The sequence below is a fragment of the Aulonocara sp. 'chitande type north' Nkhata Bay genome, linkage group LG18 (assembly GCF_057382095.1).
Source record: "Aulonocara sp. 'chitande type north' Nkhata Bay isolate Kocher_YH1m ecotype deep benthic linkage group LG18, A_spYH_male_GT1.1, whole genome shotgun sequence".
Classification (NCBI taxonomy): domain Eukaryota; kingdom Metazoa; phylum Chordata; class Actinopteri; order Cichliformes; family Cichlidae; genus Aulonocara; species Aulonocara sp. 'chitande type north' Nkhata Bay.
Genome location: NC_141361.1, coordinates 18,102,725 through 18,116,893, shown reverse-complemented (window position 1 = coordinate 18,116,893; position 14,169 = coordinate 18,102,725). Strand labels below are relative to the sequence as shown.

Here is a 14,169-nt window from a genome sequence, read left to right as displayed (position 1 = left end):
AAATATCCTTTTTATGCATTCCTGTTCAAAGATTTTAAAACATCTTTCATTGAGTACATTATACTTCTTTTTTTTTTTAAGGTTCACTAAATGTTGAGGCGCGGAGATGCAACACTATTCACACTGACCCTCTCAGCTTTACATAAAAGTTAAAATCCTAAAAGGATTTCTCTTTACTCCCTTTTACCAAGGTCACGTTGTTCCACAGACTTGTAATGAGGGTCTTTATAAGCAGGCCCGATGGGAACAATATGACTATAATGTTTGACACAGCGACAAAATATTGGAACATATCAAACTTTACATGTAACTAGCGGACCCAAGCAGATCAAACAAACAAGTGGATTTTACATTTTTACTAATGTAACAAGGTTTGTCATTTTCTGCATGGCTTGCTGTGCCTGGGTCACGATACAAAGGAGACAGTGAACATGGGGGTGAGGGGGGCTCATCTAAGGATTTGGCTCTCTAAGGCTTAAAGCAAAGAATGGAAAGGACCTCTCTTCTTGTGTCACTTAGCGTTTTCCCATTTGGTCATCCTTTAATCAGTCAAAGTTGTCAAATGTCTGGACAGATTTGCACCTAAGACAAAATCTAAATGTGATGCACACTCTTAATTTACATTGCTGACAACTGGACGGGAATCCCTACAACCCAAAACATGTGTATCATTATTGGCCACTGTCAGTTTTTCCTCATAAATTGAAAAATATCACATTTTTATAGGGGATAACAACATCCAAGACTAACTGCTTCAAAGTAAAAAAAAAATGGATAAGTACAAAAAAAAAAAAACAAAAAAAAACAAAAGAAAGAAAAAGTGATGTGTCTGCTTTAATATGCAGGTGTACGTGACGGTGACAGGTTATCGGCACCCAAGGATCATGGCGACCTCATTCAGCCTTGTGGAATGAAGGGACTATGTAGTAGATCTGAAAAAGATGGTCTCTGCTCCATCCCAAGTCTTCAGAAGAGTGCAAAGATCCCCTTATTTTCCCTGATATATCCATGTTCTCACGTCCTAAAACTCTGCGAACTCCTTTGCGCATTTTTCCGTTAAAGAAACACGGATTTCCTCCTCCTCGTAGTCGTCGAAGTTGCTGGTGTCCCCCGGGCCTCTACACTTTGGTATGAATGGAGCTTCAACCTGCAGAAGAACAGAAGGACTTGTTTTACTGGGTGAGATTATATTATATTTATGCCTACACTGGCTTGTCAGTAGAGCAGGCAAGACTGTATTGTATTACAGTGAATGTAGACAGCATCTGTTGTCCTGGCAAACCCCGAATGCTGTCAACTTAAATGATGTGCCTGTCAGATAGCTAGTGTCTGAAGCCTCTCCCTTTACAATGGAGGCAGTTTTTAATAACTTAACAAAAACTGTCAACTCTGCAGTTTGTGTAACAATTCACCAGATGTGCAGATACGAGAGCACACACATCTAAATTTCCCTCTAAAGTCTGCTTTTCATTCCTAAAACTACTTTATTCACGTCCTATGAGTACAACAAAGCACAAAAGCATGAATCCTTTGATTAGACATCTTAATCCCATCTTAAAAATCATCTTCAAAGCATCTGATCTGAAGAGCTTCCACACCACAGATATAGACACTTGTGCCTTCATACATAATCAGACACACACTGTACAAACCAGCTGATGCATAGCAAAGAGTTAACCCTTTAAAGCCCTAACCAAGAAATCATTCAGAGAATTTGTTCATTGAATCTTCTGACAATTTTTGCAATTTATCGTTTAAAAGTGTGTTGTCCAATTTATTTAGGTTTTATGGGAGAAGAAAAACCCAAAAGAGCAGAATCAAAGATGATGAAAAACTGTATGTATCAAATATGTTACAGGTTAATGGGTACCTCTGGTATCGCTTGTACTTTCATCTTTGTCCCCTCTAATTTAACAGGATTTTGTATAGCTACATTTTAACTAGGGCTGCACAATGACTCAAATTTTAATCTCAATCATTTGAGAATTTGACTTCCCATAACTGTTCAGCATCACATTTCCTGAAAGCACTTGACTGGGGTGACATACTCCAGGTAACAGCCATCGAAACAAAATTTAAATGTCTGGCGCAGCACGACGTGGAGCTTGTCCCTAGAAGCGGATCATCATTCATAGTTTGGAAATACTTTGGATGTAGGGCAAGCAACGTCAGCCAAGTCATATTATGTCTGTGCCACAAAGCAGCACAAGTACCTTATTGAAAACACATCACAAACTGCAGGATAATTAATGCATGAAGGCTAAGGAAAAACAATGCAATGGCTGCTAACAAGAATTTTCCAACATCAACTCAGACGTTTGTAAAAATAAGCCAATGCAACGCCTTCGTATGCGTATCCGTCTGTCTCACAAAGACACGCTGAAATCAAAAAAGTAGCCACATTAATTTAACCAAAGATATGAGAGTTTAAAAAAAACAGGGTGAGTAATGTAGGCTTCTGGAAAATGATCGACAAAAGAGCCGTTATCCCCAACGGAATTATTTTTCCAAAGTGGTAATACCTGCCCTGTATGCAAAACGTTGCAGGGGAAATGGCAAATGATCTCACAGCTGTCGGGCACTTTGTACTCCAAGCTTAGGTCACTTAGGTCACTGAAATATTTGTCTGCAAAGATGTTTTAATTAACAGGAATTTTAGAAAATTTTTAGAAAAGCTAAAAGTCGCTGACTCAACTATGCATTAAGTTCTACTTTAATTTTTATAAATATTTATTTTTCTTCTAAATGATGCACTGAATTTAGTCATTCAGTATGTTTTATTTGTTTGTTTACATCTGGCTTGTGGACAACAGTTAAAAATTAGCCATCTGGCAAACATTGTATATTTGACCTCTTCGGACAAAGCATTATCCTTGATAAAATTAATATAATTTATATGATCTATATTTAACTTTCTTTTAACTTGCTCTTTGTACTGTGTTTGTACATTAATTTTACCCATTATTTAACAGAAGTCATATGATTGCAGCTTATTCAAATACATAATACACATAACTGAGACTAAAGACAAACTGTGATTGGATGATTTTCTCAAACAGCAGAGTTGCATCTGTAATGCTTCAATACATCACTTACTGAACACTACTTTCAAAGATGCACTCAGTACAACACAACGTGTATATCTTAAATACAAAAACTGTGGCATTTTTTCCAGAGTTGCCCGTTCAACTCCCTCTGCTCTGGATTTACTACATGTCAGAGAATAACCTTACACGCAGAAGCATGTGACATTAGCCAGGATCCAGAAACAAATGTTATACAATTAATCTGATCATTTCGTCGTAGTCAGATGTCTACTTTTTTTCCATAATTATTCCATCCTGAAAATACATATTAAAACAAAATGATCAAAGAGAAGAAAGGACCTCTGCAAATATAACAAAATATGCTTATATGAGCTGGACTAGAATATTCAAATAGGATATTTGTTCACTGGGACTTTATAAAATCTCAGCATGGGTGCCCGCCAACTTACAGTGAGACTACACAGTGATTGGCCCAAGATATTACATTCTAACACTGTCATACAGCAATATACTAAAGGCAACTGTCCACAAAGAAAAGGTTCCAACTTCACTGTAAATACAAAACGGCTTCTCTTCCTTTTTGCAGCTCTTTATCTTACTTTTACTTCATAAAACCCCAGGAAGCAATTCTGCTCATGAGGAACTACTCTGGAGTTTTACTGGACTAACTTGAACAGAGAACGCTGCTTATTTTCATCTTATAGCAAATCACAGGTAGAGTGCAAAAACAAAGTTAATAAAAAAAAAAACCATAATGATTCCATATTAAGCTAAACTAAAGGAAGTCTATAAGATTTAAGCCCAAGCTAAATAACTAATTAGATTTATCCAAACAGTCCATTATCACTGTCACGCCTGCAAACTGGCATGTGGCACCATGTGCAGTAAAGCTGGGTGATTTCCAAGTGAAAAAACCCCACACCTTTACTGGCCAGTTAAAAAATAAAATAAATATATTAAGTAAATACTGTGCATGCAACAGTAACGACAATCAGAAAGGACCGTGTAGTAAAACTGATTGAAGAGTATTTAGAAACTTTCTAGAAAATAAATAAATAAGTATGGGTGTAAATCGATATGTAATTAACTCTACGAGCTAATTCTGTATGGTGTCACTTTAATGTGTGTTTGGTATCTTGCCTTTCTCTCATAAATTGCGATCCAGTCTGTTGTGGCGAACCATTTGTGTCCTTTGATGTCATTGACTCCATTCTTCAAGTTGCCGTAGCGTTTGGTCAGATCCACCTGCAGCAGGTTTCTCAACAGGTCCTTTAAATCGGAGCTGAAGTGAGACGGGAACCGAACCTGAAAAGGCCACAAGTGTTAGGATTTCATTTCTAGTAGTTAATCGTTAATCGTGCACATTTAATTTAACTTAGCTATCATGCATGACCGTTGCTCCTCATGCCATCATGTTTGCATTTCCAAAAGAAGCAGCTTCTTACCTTTCCAGACACAATCTTCTCATAGATCTGAATAGGCTGATCTGCAAAGAAAGGAGGGTAGCCAGCTGCCATTTCATAGATGAGGACTCCAAGGGCCCACCAATCCACAGCTTTGTTATAGCCCTAAAATGAACATAACACATGTTAATGTAACAGAAACACACAAGAAGAAAAACACTTCTAGTATATAAGTGGAGAAAAAGTAGGCTGTTTTTAAGACATTTAAGACTTTCTCATTATAATTTATCACTTGAGAAAACTTCCAAATGGCTCCCGCAGCTGCACTTGGATAATAACACTGAGGAGCTTTGGTTAGTTGCATTGTAAGAATCTGCACGTCACCACTAATTTTACTCTGACCTGCAGTTAGAAAACTGGAACTTTGTATATAGAAATAAGACATTTGTATAGCAAGCACAGACAATTCTGTTCCCTCTCTAGATAAATTCCTGCAACAGTTCTTTTCTTTTAATGATGATTTTATTTTTTGGTCATAGAAACTTTTGTAAAATATGACTCATCTACAGACCAGTGTTTAGGCTTTACAAGCATCCATTAGCAGAAATGAAACTGTACTCATAAACGCAATTAACGCAAATGTTTAATCACCCAATCATACTGCACATCTCAATTCATTTATGCACGGTCAGGACAACCTACTGAAGTTCAAACTGAGCATCAGAATGGGAAAGAAGGGTGTTTTAAGTGACTTAGACCTTAATATAGTTGTTGGTGCCAGGCAGGCTGGTCTGAGGATTTGAGAAACTGATCTGCTGGGATTATCCCACACAACCAACTCTAGGGTTTACAGAGAATGGTTTGACAAAGGGAAACTATGCAGAAAGCAGCAGTTCTCTGTGTAAAAATGTCTTGTTGATGCCAAAGGCCAGAAGAGAATGAGAGGTCAACAGCAACTGCATTCAAAACTCACTGAACCTTGAAGCAGATTGGCTATAACAGCAGAAGAGGACACCTGGTGCCACTCCTGTCAGCTAAGAACAAGAAACTGAGGCTATAAATCACACCGGTTCACCAAAACTCAATAATAGCAGATGGAAAAATGTTGCCTGGTCTGATGAGTCTCGATTTCTGCTCCAAAGTTTGGTCAGGTTTTAGTGAAAACAACATGAAAGCATATATCCGGCTGCTGGTGGTGGTGTAATGATGTGGGGGATATTTCTTTGGCACACTTTGAGCCCGAGTACCAATTGAGCATCATTTAAACATCACAGAGTATTGTTGCTGACCATGTCCATCCCTTTATGAGAACAGAATCTATATAAAATGAAGAATTCAGTCAGTTCTGAAGCCAAATGGAGATCTGTACCTAAAGTTGCCCGGGAGTTTTTATTACTGTATCACCTATAACTAAAAGTTTTGTGTTGTTAGAATGTGCCCTTCTTATTTACACAGGCAGTAGGTCCACTTCCATTGAGCTGCAGCGGACACTTAAAGCTCACCTACATGTCTAGAAAGGAACCAGTGATGAGGTTGCTTGCAGTCCTACAGACAAGCTGTTTAAAAGATAAGCTGTAAACCTTTTCTTCCTATGTAGTCACACAATTCTTGATGTTATTTTGCTTCAACATTTCTGTGTGGCATCGCTGATTTTCAATATTAATCAAATAATGACTAAAGTAAGAAAAAATGCTTTGATGCAGTGCAGAAAAGTAATGAAAAAATAAAGTTACAAAATGATGTCCATACTTTGCTGAGTATGATTTCCGGAGCCAGGTACTCCGGTGTCCCACACAACGTCCATGTCCTGCCTTTTACCCGCTTAGCAAATCCAAAATCTGTCACCTGGAAGTCAGTCGCACATTGTTTATTCAGCAAGTGTGGACACACAGAAAACACAGCAGAATTGTGTATTGATCTGCGTTCTGGCTCACCTGAATGTAGCCGTGGTGGTCAATGAGAAGATTCTCGGGTTTCAGATCTCTGTATATGAGATCTAGTGAATGGAGGTATTCAAATGTCAGCACTATCTGGGCGGCATAAAACCGCGCATGTGGTTCACTGGAACGGAAGAAGAGATAATTCTGTTTAGAGTCGTAAACAAACACGCGCGAGTAATATCAGAAAATCTATATGACGAATCAAAACCGCAGGAGACTGCAGACGAAAACTAACCTGAACCTTCCAATTCGTCTTAGGTGTGAGAACATCTCACCACCTGGAACATACTCCATTACCATGTACAAATTGGAGTTGTCCTAAAACAAGAGGGGAGGGGCCAAAAAACACACTTTAATTTTACTGAGACTCAAATAAAGGAATTTTAATTATATAATGCCAAAAATCATACTGTACCTTAAATGCGTACTCAAGTTTGACGAGAAAGGGGAAGCTCACTGCCTGTAATATCCTCTTCTCATTTAATGTGTGTTCTATTTGCTTGAGTTTCACCACCTGACAGATAAAGAGATAAGATGACCTTGCCGGGCAAATCTCACTAACATTAGCAACAGACACGGCTGAACACTGAAAGCAAAGGCAGCTTTTAGTTATAATTTATTTTACTTGTGTCCCCCAGTAACCCTTTTAATACAACAAGAACAGGTTATAATGTCATTTTTTTAAGAAGATTAGCAGCCATTTGTTGGATGTGTTTAGCGCCACCTCACTTTCATCGTCATGCGTGGTTCCCGCTTATGTCAACACTACTGTCTGTTTGACAGTGTTGCCACTGACCTTCTGCTTGTCCAGTATTTTCATGGCGAAGTATTGCTCTGTTCCTTTGTGCTTCACCAGCATGACTCTACCGAACGAGCCGGTACCCAGCGTCTTTAATCTGTCAAAGTCATCTAGGCACGTCGTGCTCTGTTGAAACAACATTATGTTAGCCTGCTTCGTGTGCCAAGTCTTTAAATAGCGAGTTCAACTTTTCGAGATTCTGACCTGTGGTGGGCATTCCCATTTCCGTAAGAAATCTTCTTTGGCTTTGGCTAGAAACTCTTTAACTAAAAGATAAAGAGCACAGACAGGCGGTCAGCACACACTTCTTTATGCCAAAAGAGCTTGGCTTATGAGTACAAAAGTTATATTTGGCAAAAAGAACGAAGGGCATTGTTATAGAAGGGAAAGGAACAAATGAGGAGAACAATACGGGCAATCAACTCTCATCTGGATATGAATTAAAACATATATTAAAAGTATCACATACTTTAGTTTAAAGAGGGGGACAAAATACAAACACAAGACAGCAACATCCACAACAAGCAGACTAGTGATGCATTCCAAGACACTCAGAATGTTCTCTGTTATTTTGTAGCCTTACTAAAAACGGTAAGAGGACCACAGCACTCAGAAATGAGAGGGAAAAGTGTATCTGAGCATCTTGTGCATCACTTACAAGGAGTTTGTGGGAAGGCTACCAAACAAAGCATAAAATGGTAAGCATAAACAAACCAATGTATGGGACACACAGCAGATATCCAGATTGAGAGAATGCAGATAACAAAAAACACTGAATTATTTTCAAAGCAGGACAAAGTAAAAAGCAAGCACGTTTAGCAGGTTTTCACAATAAGACCAATTCTGTTTGCCATTCTGGTCATCTTTGGAGGAATTTAGCATACCAAAGGTCTCTATTGATCACCAAGGTTTTTCAGGAACAATCACCCACACGGATGACGTGATAGAAAAGAGAAGACAGAGAGAAATATAGAGTTCATGTACATAAAAACAAGTATAACACGTCAACAAACATGGAGCATGTGTAGTGAATAGAAGCAACAGGAATGAAAACAGAGCTGAGAGTCACGTGAGGAATCGAAGAAGAGACTGACTGCCTACTATGGTGTTTTAAAAAAAAAGCTGTATCAGAAATTCAGCCATGCGTGCTAGATCAGCCTGAAAAGATCATCTATAGCAAAGATAAAAACATTACAAATCTAATCTGAACTACAAACTTTTTTTTATTTAAAGCATCTTCTTTCTTTTTTCACTCCCACTGAAAAAAAGAACAGCTATGGTACAGTAACAAGTGGCTACCTCAATGTCGGAATTGAAGGTTTTTAGCAATAACTTTTTGTTGATAAACTCTATGGACACCAAGACATTTGGGTGTTTTTGTCTTTAACATGAGTATAGTGATTTTGTCAAATGAGGTTCTGGTTTCTAAGAATCAGACACGTGCAATCTGAGTCACTTCCAGCACCCTTTCAAAACAACAGCAGTTCCTTAGTTCCCAAACTCTTCCATTGGGCTGTGAAAACAAAGAGGTGATACAATACAGCAGTAAACATCCTCCTTCACCAACTTTTTAAAGCGTGCTGTTGGTATCAAGTTCAACACAAGCATTTTTATGAGGGAAAATAATACAGTTTTTCAGTTTCCATTGGATATATTGACTGGCAGGTCATAGCATACAGATTTTATTTGCATTTAACAGTGCCCTGTATATCATCCATTACACATTTTCACAGCAGATGCTGTTGCAGATGCAACATCACTTATCCTGCTGAACCACTGCGCAATATTTTTGTACTATTGAGTGATTATTGTTATCGTTTTGTGTTTTTTGTTACCATTTATATGCATTTTTATACTTTTAACTAAAACATCTGTAGAGCTGCAAAACCAAATTTCGTTTCACTGCATATTCTGTTGTTGCCAACTTGTATCATCTATTCTCTTAATTACTTTTCTTAGCTCTAGTATGACCTTTTATAAACTTTAATCTGTTAAAAATAAGAAAATAATGCCCCAAACTGCAGAGGTCAAAAAGTTAAAGACATATTTTTACCCTTGCTTAAATAACCCATCACAAACTAAACATAAATTCCAATTCCAAGGTCTGCAAATACATTAGAAGAAAATATCCAGCTTGTTAGAGAAATAAATGAAGCATCTAAAAATTATATCAAAAACTTGAGGAATATACTGTCTCAAGTCTAATTCAGTGCGGGGGTTAGAAAAAACAAACTGTGAGGTTTAGGCTTGTTCAGTTTAAATCTTCAATACTCTTTGCAATGCTGCGTGTCTATAGAGTAAAGTTAGCACAGTCGACAAGCCCTTTCTGAGATCAATGCCAAACTCCACACAAGCAAGACATGGTTGAGTTATGTTGGCTTATCCAGTTACACTACAGTACACGCGCACTGTGATATAAAACAGGTGTCATGATGGCAAGTGTTTAATCTCTCCGTCCAAGTGTGACCGTGTCAGTGCTCTTCCAACCGGTCCAGCTTGTTGCATCAATGTACAGTAAACACAGGTAACGTGCAGCTCTGTGGGTAACCAGGTCGTCTTATCAGGGCGGCTACACTCCAGACAAATCTGCCCCTCGGAGCACAGTGTCAGCTTAAATGGGTTTAACAGTTAGCTATGGCCCAGGATCTAGGGATCATAGTTGCATTCAGCGGAAATGCTTGGCAGTATAGATAATATAGCTGATCTGATCATCTCCATCTGCCTGAGTACGTCTGCTTGGAACTGTGCACAGGGCCTGTCTGGTGTCTCTCTACAGGTCAATAAATCTCAGCAATCACTGCATCATAAAGTGGCATTACCTTAAACAAACTCAGTGTACAACTCAACACAGATGGTTCTCTGCTTTGTGTTGTTTTTTTTAAGAGTAAGAAAATGCACTGGGCGTGTTTTTGTTTGTAGCCAAATACAGGAGGATTTCTTTTTATTATTTAAGAGCAAGGGGATGCTCAATGATGACCAGCTGCACACATAAAAGCATATGAGCACAAAGTAACACTGGCCTAGTCTGAGCTACGTCAAACCTTTCAAAGCTTGTAATACCCCTTATCCTCTGACGAAGGTCTGATGACAAGCTGCTCCAGTCAATGACACTGAGTGTGAGAAGTGAGCCCTGATGGACCTTTACCACAGTAAGATTAGCAAAGGGACTCTAAACAAATGAGTGACACGATTAAAGTGTGCTTTCTGGGGAGCGTGCGGCCCTAATGCTGGGAAGACGGCAGCAGGTCCAGGCTTTATGAATGGAAAGAGGGCATTTGTCATTTCTCCACCATATTTGGTCATGCTGCTGTTTATGCAGCCCAGAATAAAATGTGGCAGTGAAGAGCCCGGGGCAGGAACAATCCTACGCTGCCTTCAGATAAAATTTACTGTCTATTTATTTAACAATTACCCAAGAGCCTGCGGTTTATTGCCGCAGATTTAAGACCATCTGTGAAAACTTTCTGTCTTCGTACAACTAGCTGCTGTTGTTATTGTTGAGAAGAAGCCTGCAGTCAAATATGCAGCAAGAGCCAAAGAATTATAAAGCTCGAGATGACACAACAAAAGAGGTGGCGAGGTGATGCTAAGGCTCAGGATTTTTACTCATTAAGCAGGGATTTTGACATGAGACAAATACAAGTCGCTGATGAGTGTGTCAGTGTATGAAGGCCCTAGAAAGCTACAACCATCAAGAGGCAATGAAGTGACAGGGGCCTTCTGAGGGCTAATCCCCCCACCACTACCACCACCACCACTTAAAGCTAAAGTTAGCAGGCTAGCTGCTCTTCCAGGCTCTCTTGTGCTCCAGTTTGCATGCAAATCGCCTTTTTAACATTTGAAATTACCATAGAGAGCCATTAATAGACACGCACTGTTTTCCTGGCTACTTAACAGGCTTTAATAGTCTCCTAACACTGCCAGAGCTCCCCTTCCCCACCCCCCTGAATGCCAAAAAACCACAACAATCCGGGGGTCTTCTTGGCGCTATAGCTACCTTCAGTAGCCCCCCTACTTTAAAAAAATGGATATATATACGCAGAACCACAAAAACAATACTTCATGCTCATTTTTCTATCTAAACGCAGAGTGCTTTCAGCGTCGGTGCAATGTGGGAATGTGCGGGGGGCGATGACGGACGGACGGCCCTCCCTTGCTTTACTCTGGCTGGTAGTTTAAACAGTTTTTAGTTATAACAGGCTAGCTGGCTGCTTCGTGGCATCTTGTTGAGATGACTAAACGCAACACAATAACACTTCTGAGTTCAAACGACAGCTCGCACTCACCGCTCTCTAGCTCGTTGCCCTTCTTGGCGGTGGCAGCGTTCCCCATGGTGTGGAAGACACGGCGGTCGCTCCGACTGAGAAGAGATGGCGGCGGCTAGCTAACCTTCCAGCTTATGTTTTCGAGGTCTTCAAAAGAGGCTAGCCCGAAATCGATGCAAGTGTTTACTCGGTTTAAAAGGCGAGGAAAGCAACGTCCAGTAGCCGCCCCCTTTCCTTCCAGCTGCCCCCTCGCTCTCCCTCTGTCTCTCCCGCTCCTTCTTCCCTGCGAAAGATGTTCCGCTCCCGCTAGTTCACTGATGTCTGCACGGCTGTCATGAAGCTAGCGGTCACTCCTGTTTCTGACTAAGCTGCTCCCGAGAACCGTCACCAGCACTCAGCTGCGTTCACGGAGCGCTCAGGGGCTTGGATTGGCCACAGATGGCTCTGAGCAGATGCCAAACCAGGCATGCTTCCGCGTTTTTGGAGCATCGCGGCGATTGTATTTCGCAGATGTGGGATACCGTTAGAGTGCTCTTTTGTCTGACTTTAGAGGAATGAGTCTTTATTTCATTTGTGTGTTCAGAGCCAAACGCTATTAGTGTTCCCTTACACCATGTCAGCTGCACATCTGCTTTGACAAGTTCATTGCACAGCTTCAAATGTTTATTTGTATGCCTGTGTGATTTATACATGACAAGTACGCGATAGACAGATATAGTATCACAAATATAGTAGTAATAACTCATATATTATCATTATTAGATTTAACTGAAAAGGAAAGGGAAAATTATGTTAAAACCATGTTGTTTTTCTATCAAAAATAACCAAGGTTTTTATAGTTAACTGAAAGTAGACAAAAAACTAAAACTAGATTTGTTTTTATTTAACTGAAAAAATAATAAAAACTACAAATGTAAAAAAAAAAGTGCAAAGTAAATTTCAAAAAAGTAAGTAAAGTAAGTTAAACAAAAAAAAGTCAGTGAAACGATTTTGTGAACTTGGAAAACAAAACAAAAAAATATATATATATGAAATATCCTGAATTTTGGTATTTGTTCAGTCTACGGCCTTTGTCTATAGACTGAAAGTCAACTGCTTTTAAAAAGTTCTGTTTGTGATTTTTATAAATCTTGTCTCTGGCATTTGTCATACATAAAATAACAAAAATTAAAAATAAATAAATAAATGATATAAAATACTCTGAAAACAGATAAAATAAAATAAAATATGCAGAACGTTTCGTTTACATTTTTACAGATTTGGTTGTATTTATTTACTAGTCAAGTACATAGAGGACTGTTTGTAATCTACTTTAAATTTTATATTTCTATCTATCTGTAAAACATTTCAGACTAGATTTCAGGTTTAAAAACTTTCTTAGAGTAAAGTATGTTTTTCTATCAAACTAAGATTTGGTACATAAAGGAGTTTTAAAGCGATTTAAAAACCTTAATTTAGACACCCCAAGCTGTCTTCATAAATTTTTGTATTATAAAATCTAGTTTAAACCTTCCTCAAAATTCCCATATTAGGACAGGGTATTTATTTTATAAATAAAATAATAATACCATAAATACCGCAAGAAATAGAGTAAAACATAACACAAAACAAAAATACAAGACTAAAAACATAGTATTAATGTTTCTAATAAAAATATTGAAATTATTTGTCTGCCAATCTATCATCACAGCTTTTTCTGAACTGCAAACAGTAAATAATCAATAATAAGTTATTTTGTAAGTACAAATTTAATAAGCATACCTGTAGTTACAACCACTGCAGCTGCCTCATTCTTTTCTGACAAGATGTGGCTCGCTTTGCTCCATTCAGCTACATGTGCCTCGCAGGTAATACCATGTGGTGGATGGTATAAGACCTCCTTGATCTTCTTGCTTCTTTTCCCTCTGTAACATCTGTGTCAGGGTTTTGTTCTTTGCCTGCAGATCTGAAGGGAGGCAAGTGCATTGTGCTTTTGCGAGGCACAGTGCAGCTTGGCTTTAGGGTGACAAATGAAAAAAATTCCTGCATTTCTTTTTTGTTTTATTCCGTTTTAATTTTTAGTATTGGTAACTTCTGGTAACTACTGAATCTTCCTGTGGTAACGTGAGTCTCATATGGACTTTCTAATATAGGAAAAATGCCAAGGGTGGAATTGTGGTACTACAGGAAGAAGTCTGGAGCGGCAGAGAAGTATGTGAGGGTGATGTAGGAGGTGAGGACAGCGTAACAGAGGTGAGATGTGTGGTGTGGTCGGTTTAGGGCAGCTGTGGCTCAGGTGGTAGGCAGGTCATCTACCAATCAGAAGGTCTGCGGATTAGTAACTGTGAACAAGATACAGAATCCCGAGTTGTCCTTGATGTACCCACTGGACTGTGAGTGGGTGAATTTTAGATAAAAGTCTTTATGTGTGTGATGTTGCTGTGGTTGGGGTGAAAAATAGGTTCAAGGTGGGGGTTGGAATACATCAGGTGGTCAACCATACATCGCAACAGATAGTTCACAAGAGAGGAGAAAAAGAGTGTGAATGCTGGGTGGAGATGAGTGTCTGGGGTGATTTGTGACAGAAAGATAGCAGCAGAAGTGAAAGGGAAGATAGTAGAGAGACCAGCGATGATGAATGGTTTGTAGACAGTGGTACTGACAAAAAGACAAGAGGCTGAGCTGGAGATCTTCATTGACTAGAATGGACAAAATCAGAAATGAGTACATCTGTGG

At 39.0% G+C, this 14,169-nt stretch overlaps 1 protein-coding gene across 1 annotated transcript; it reads right to left on the bottom strand.

Annotated features, from left to right (window-relative positions):
* Positions 1-888: 888 nt before the first annotated feature.
* Positions 889-11,891, bottom strand: prkacbb (protein kinase, cAMP-dependent, catalytic, beta b). Its single transcript, XM_086271104.1, has 10 exons — positions 11,476-11,891; positions 7,394-7,455; positions 7,187-7,315; positions 6,806-6,904; positions 6,626-6,708; positions 6,385-6,511; positions 6,200-6,295; positions 4,493-4,615; positions 4,188-4,352; positions 889-1,147 (listed from the first exon to the last, which is right to left on the bottom strand). Exons 1-10 carry the CDS (start codon positions 11,519-11,521, stop codon positions 1,022-1,024), a joined length of 1,056 nt encoding a protein of 351 aa, XP_086127230.1. The 5' UTR covers positions 11,522-11,891; the 3' UTR covers positions 889-1,021.
* Positions 11,892-14,169: the final 2,278 nt, after the last annotated feature.

Coding starts and splice junctions, on each gene's coding strand:
- prkacbb (XM_086271104.1), bottom strand. CDS start 11,521: ATGGGGAACGCTGCCACCGCCAAGAAGGGCAACGAGCTAGAGAGCG. Junction 6,709..6,805: donor AACTTGAGTACGCATTTAAG/GTACAGTATGAT, acceptor CTCTTGTTTTAG/GACAACTCCAATTTGTACAT. Junction 4,616..6,199: donor CGGAAATCATACTCAGCAAA/GTATGGACATCA, acceptor TGTTCATTTTAG/GGCTATAACAAAGCTGTGGA.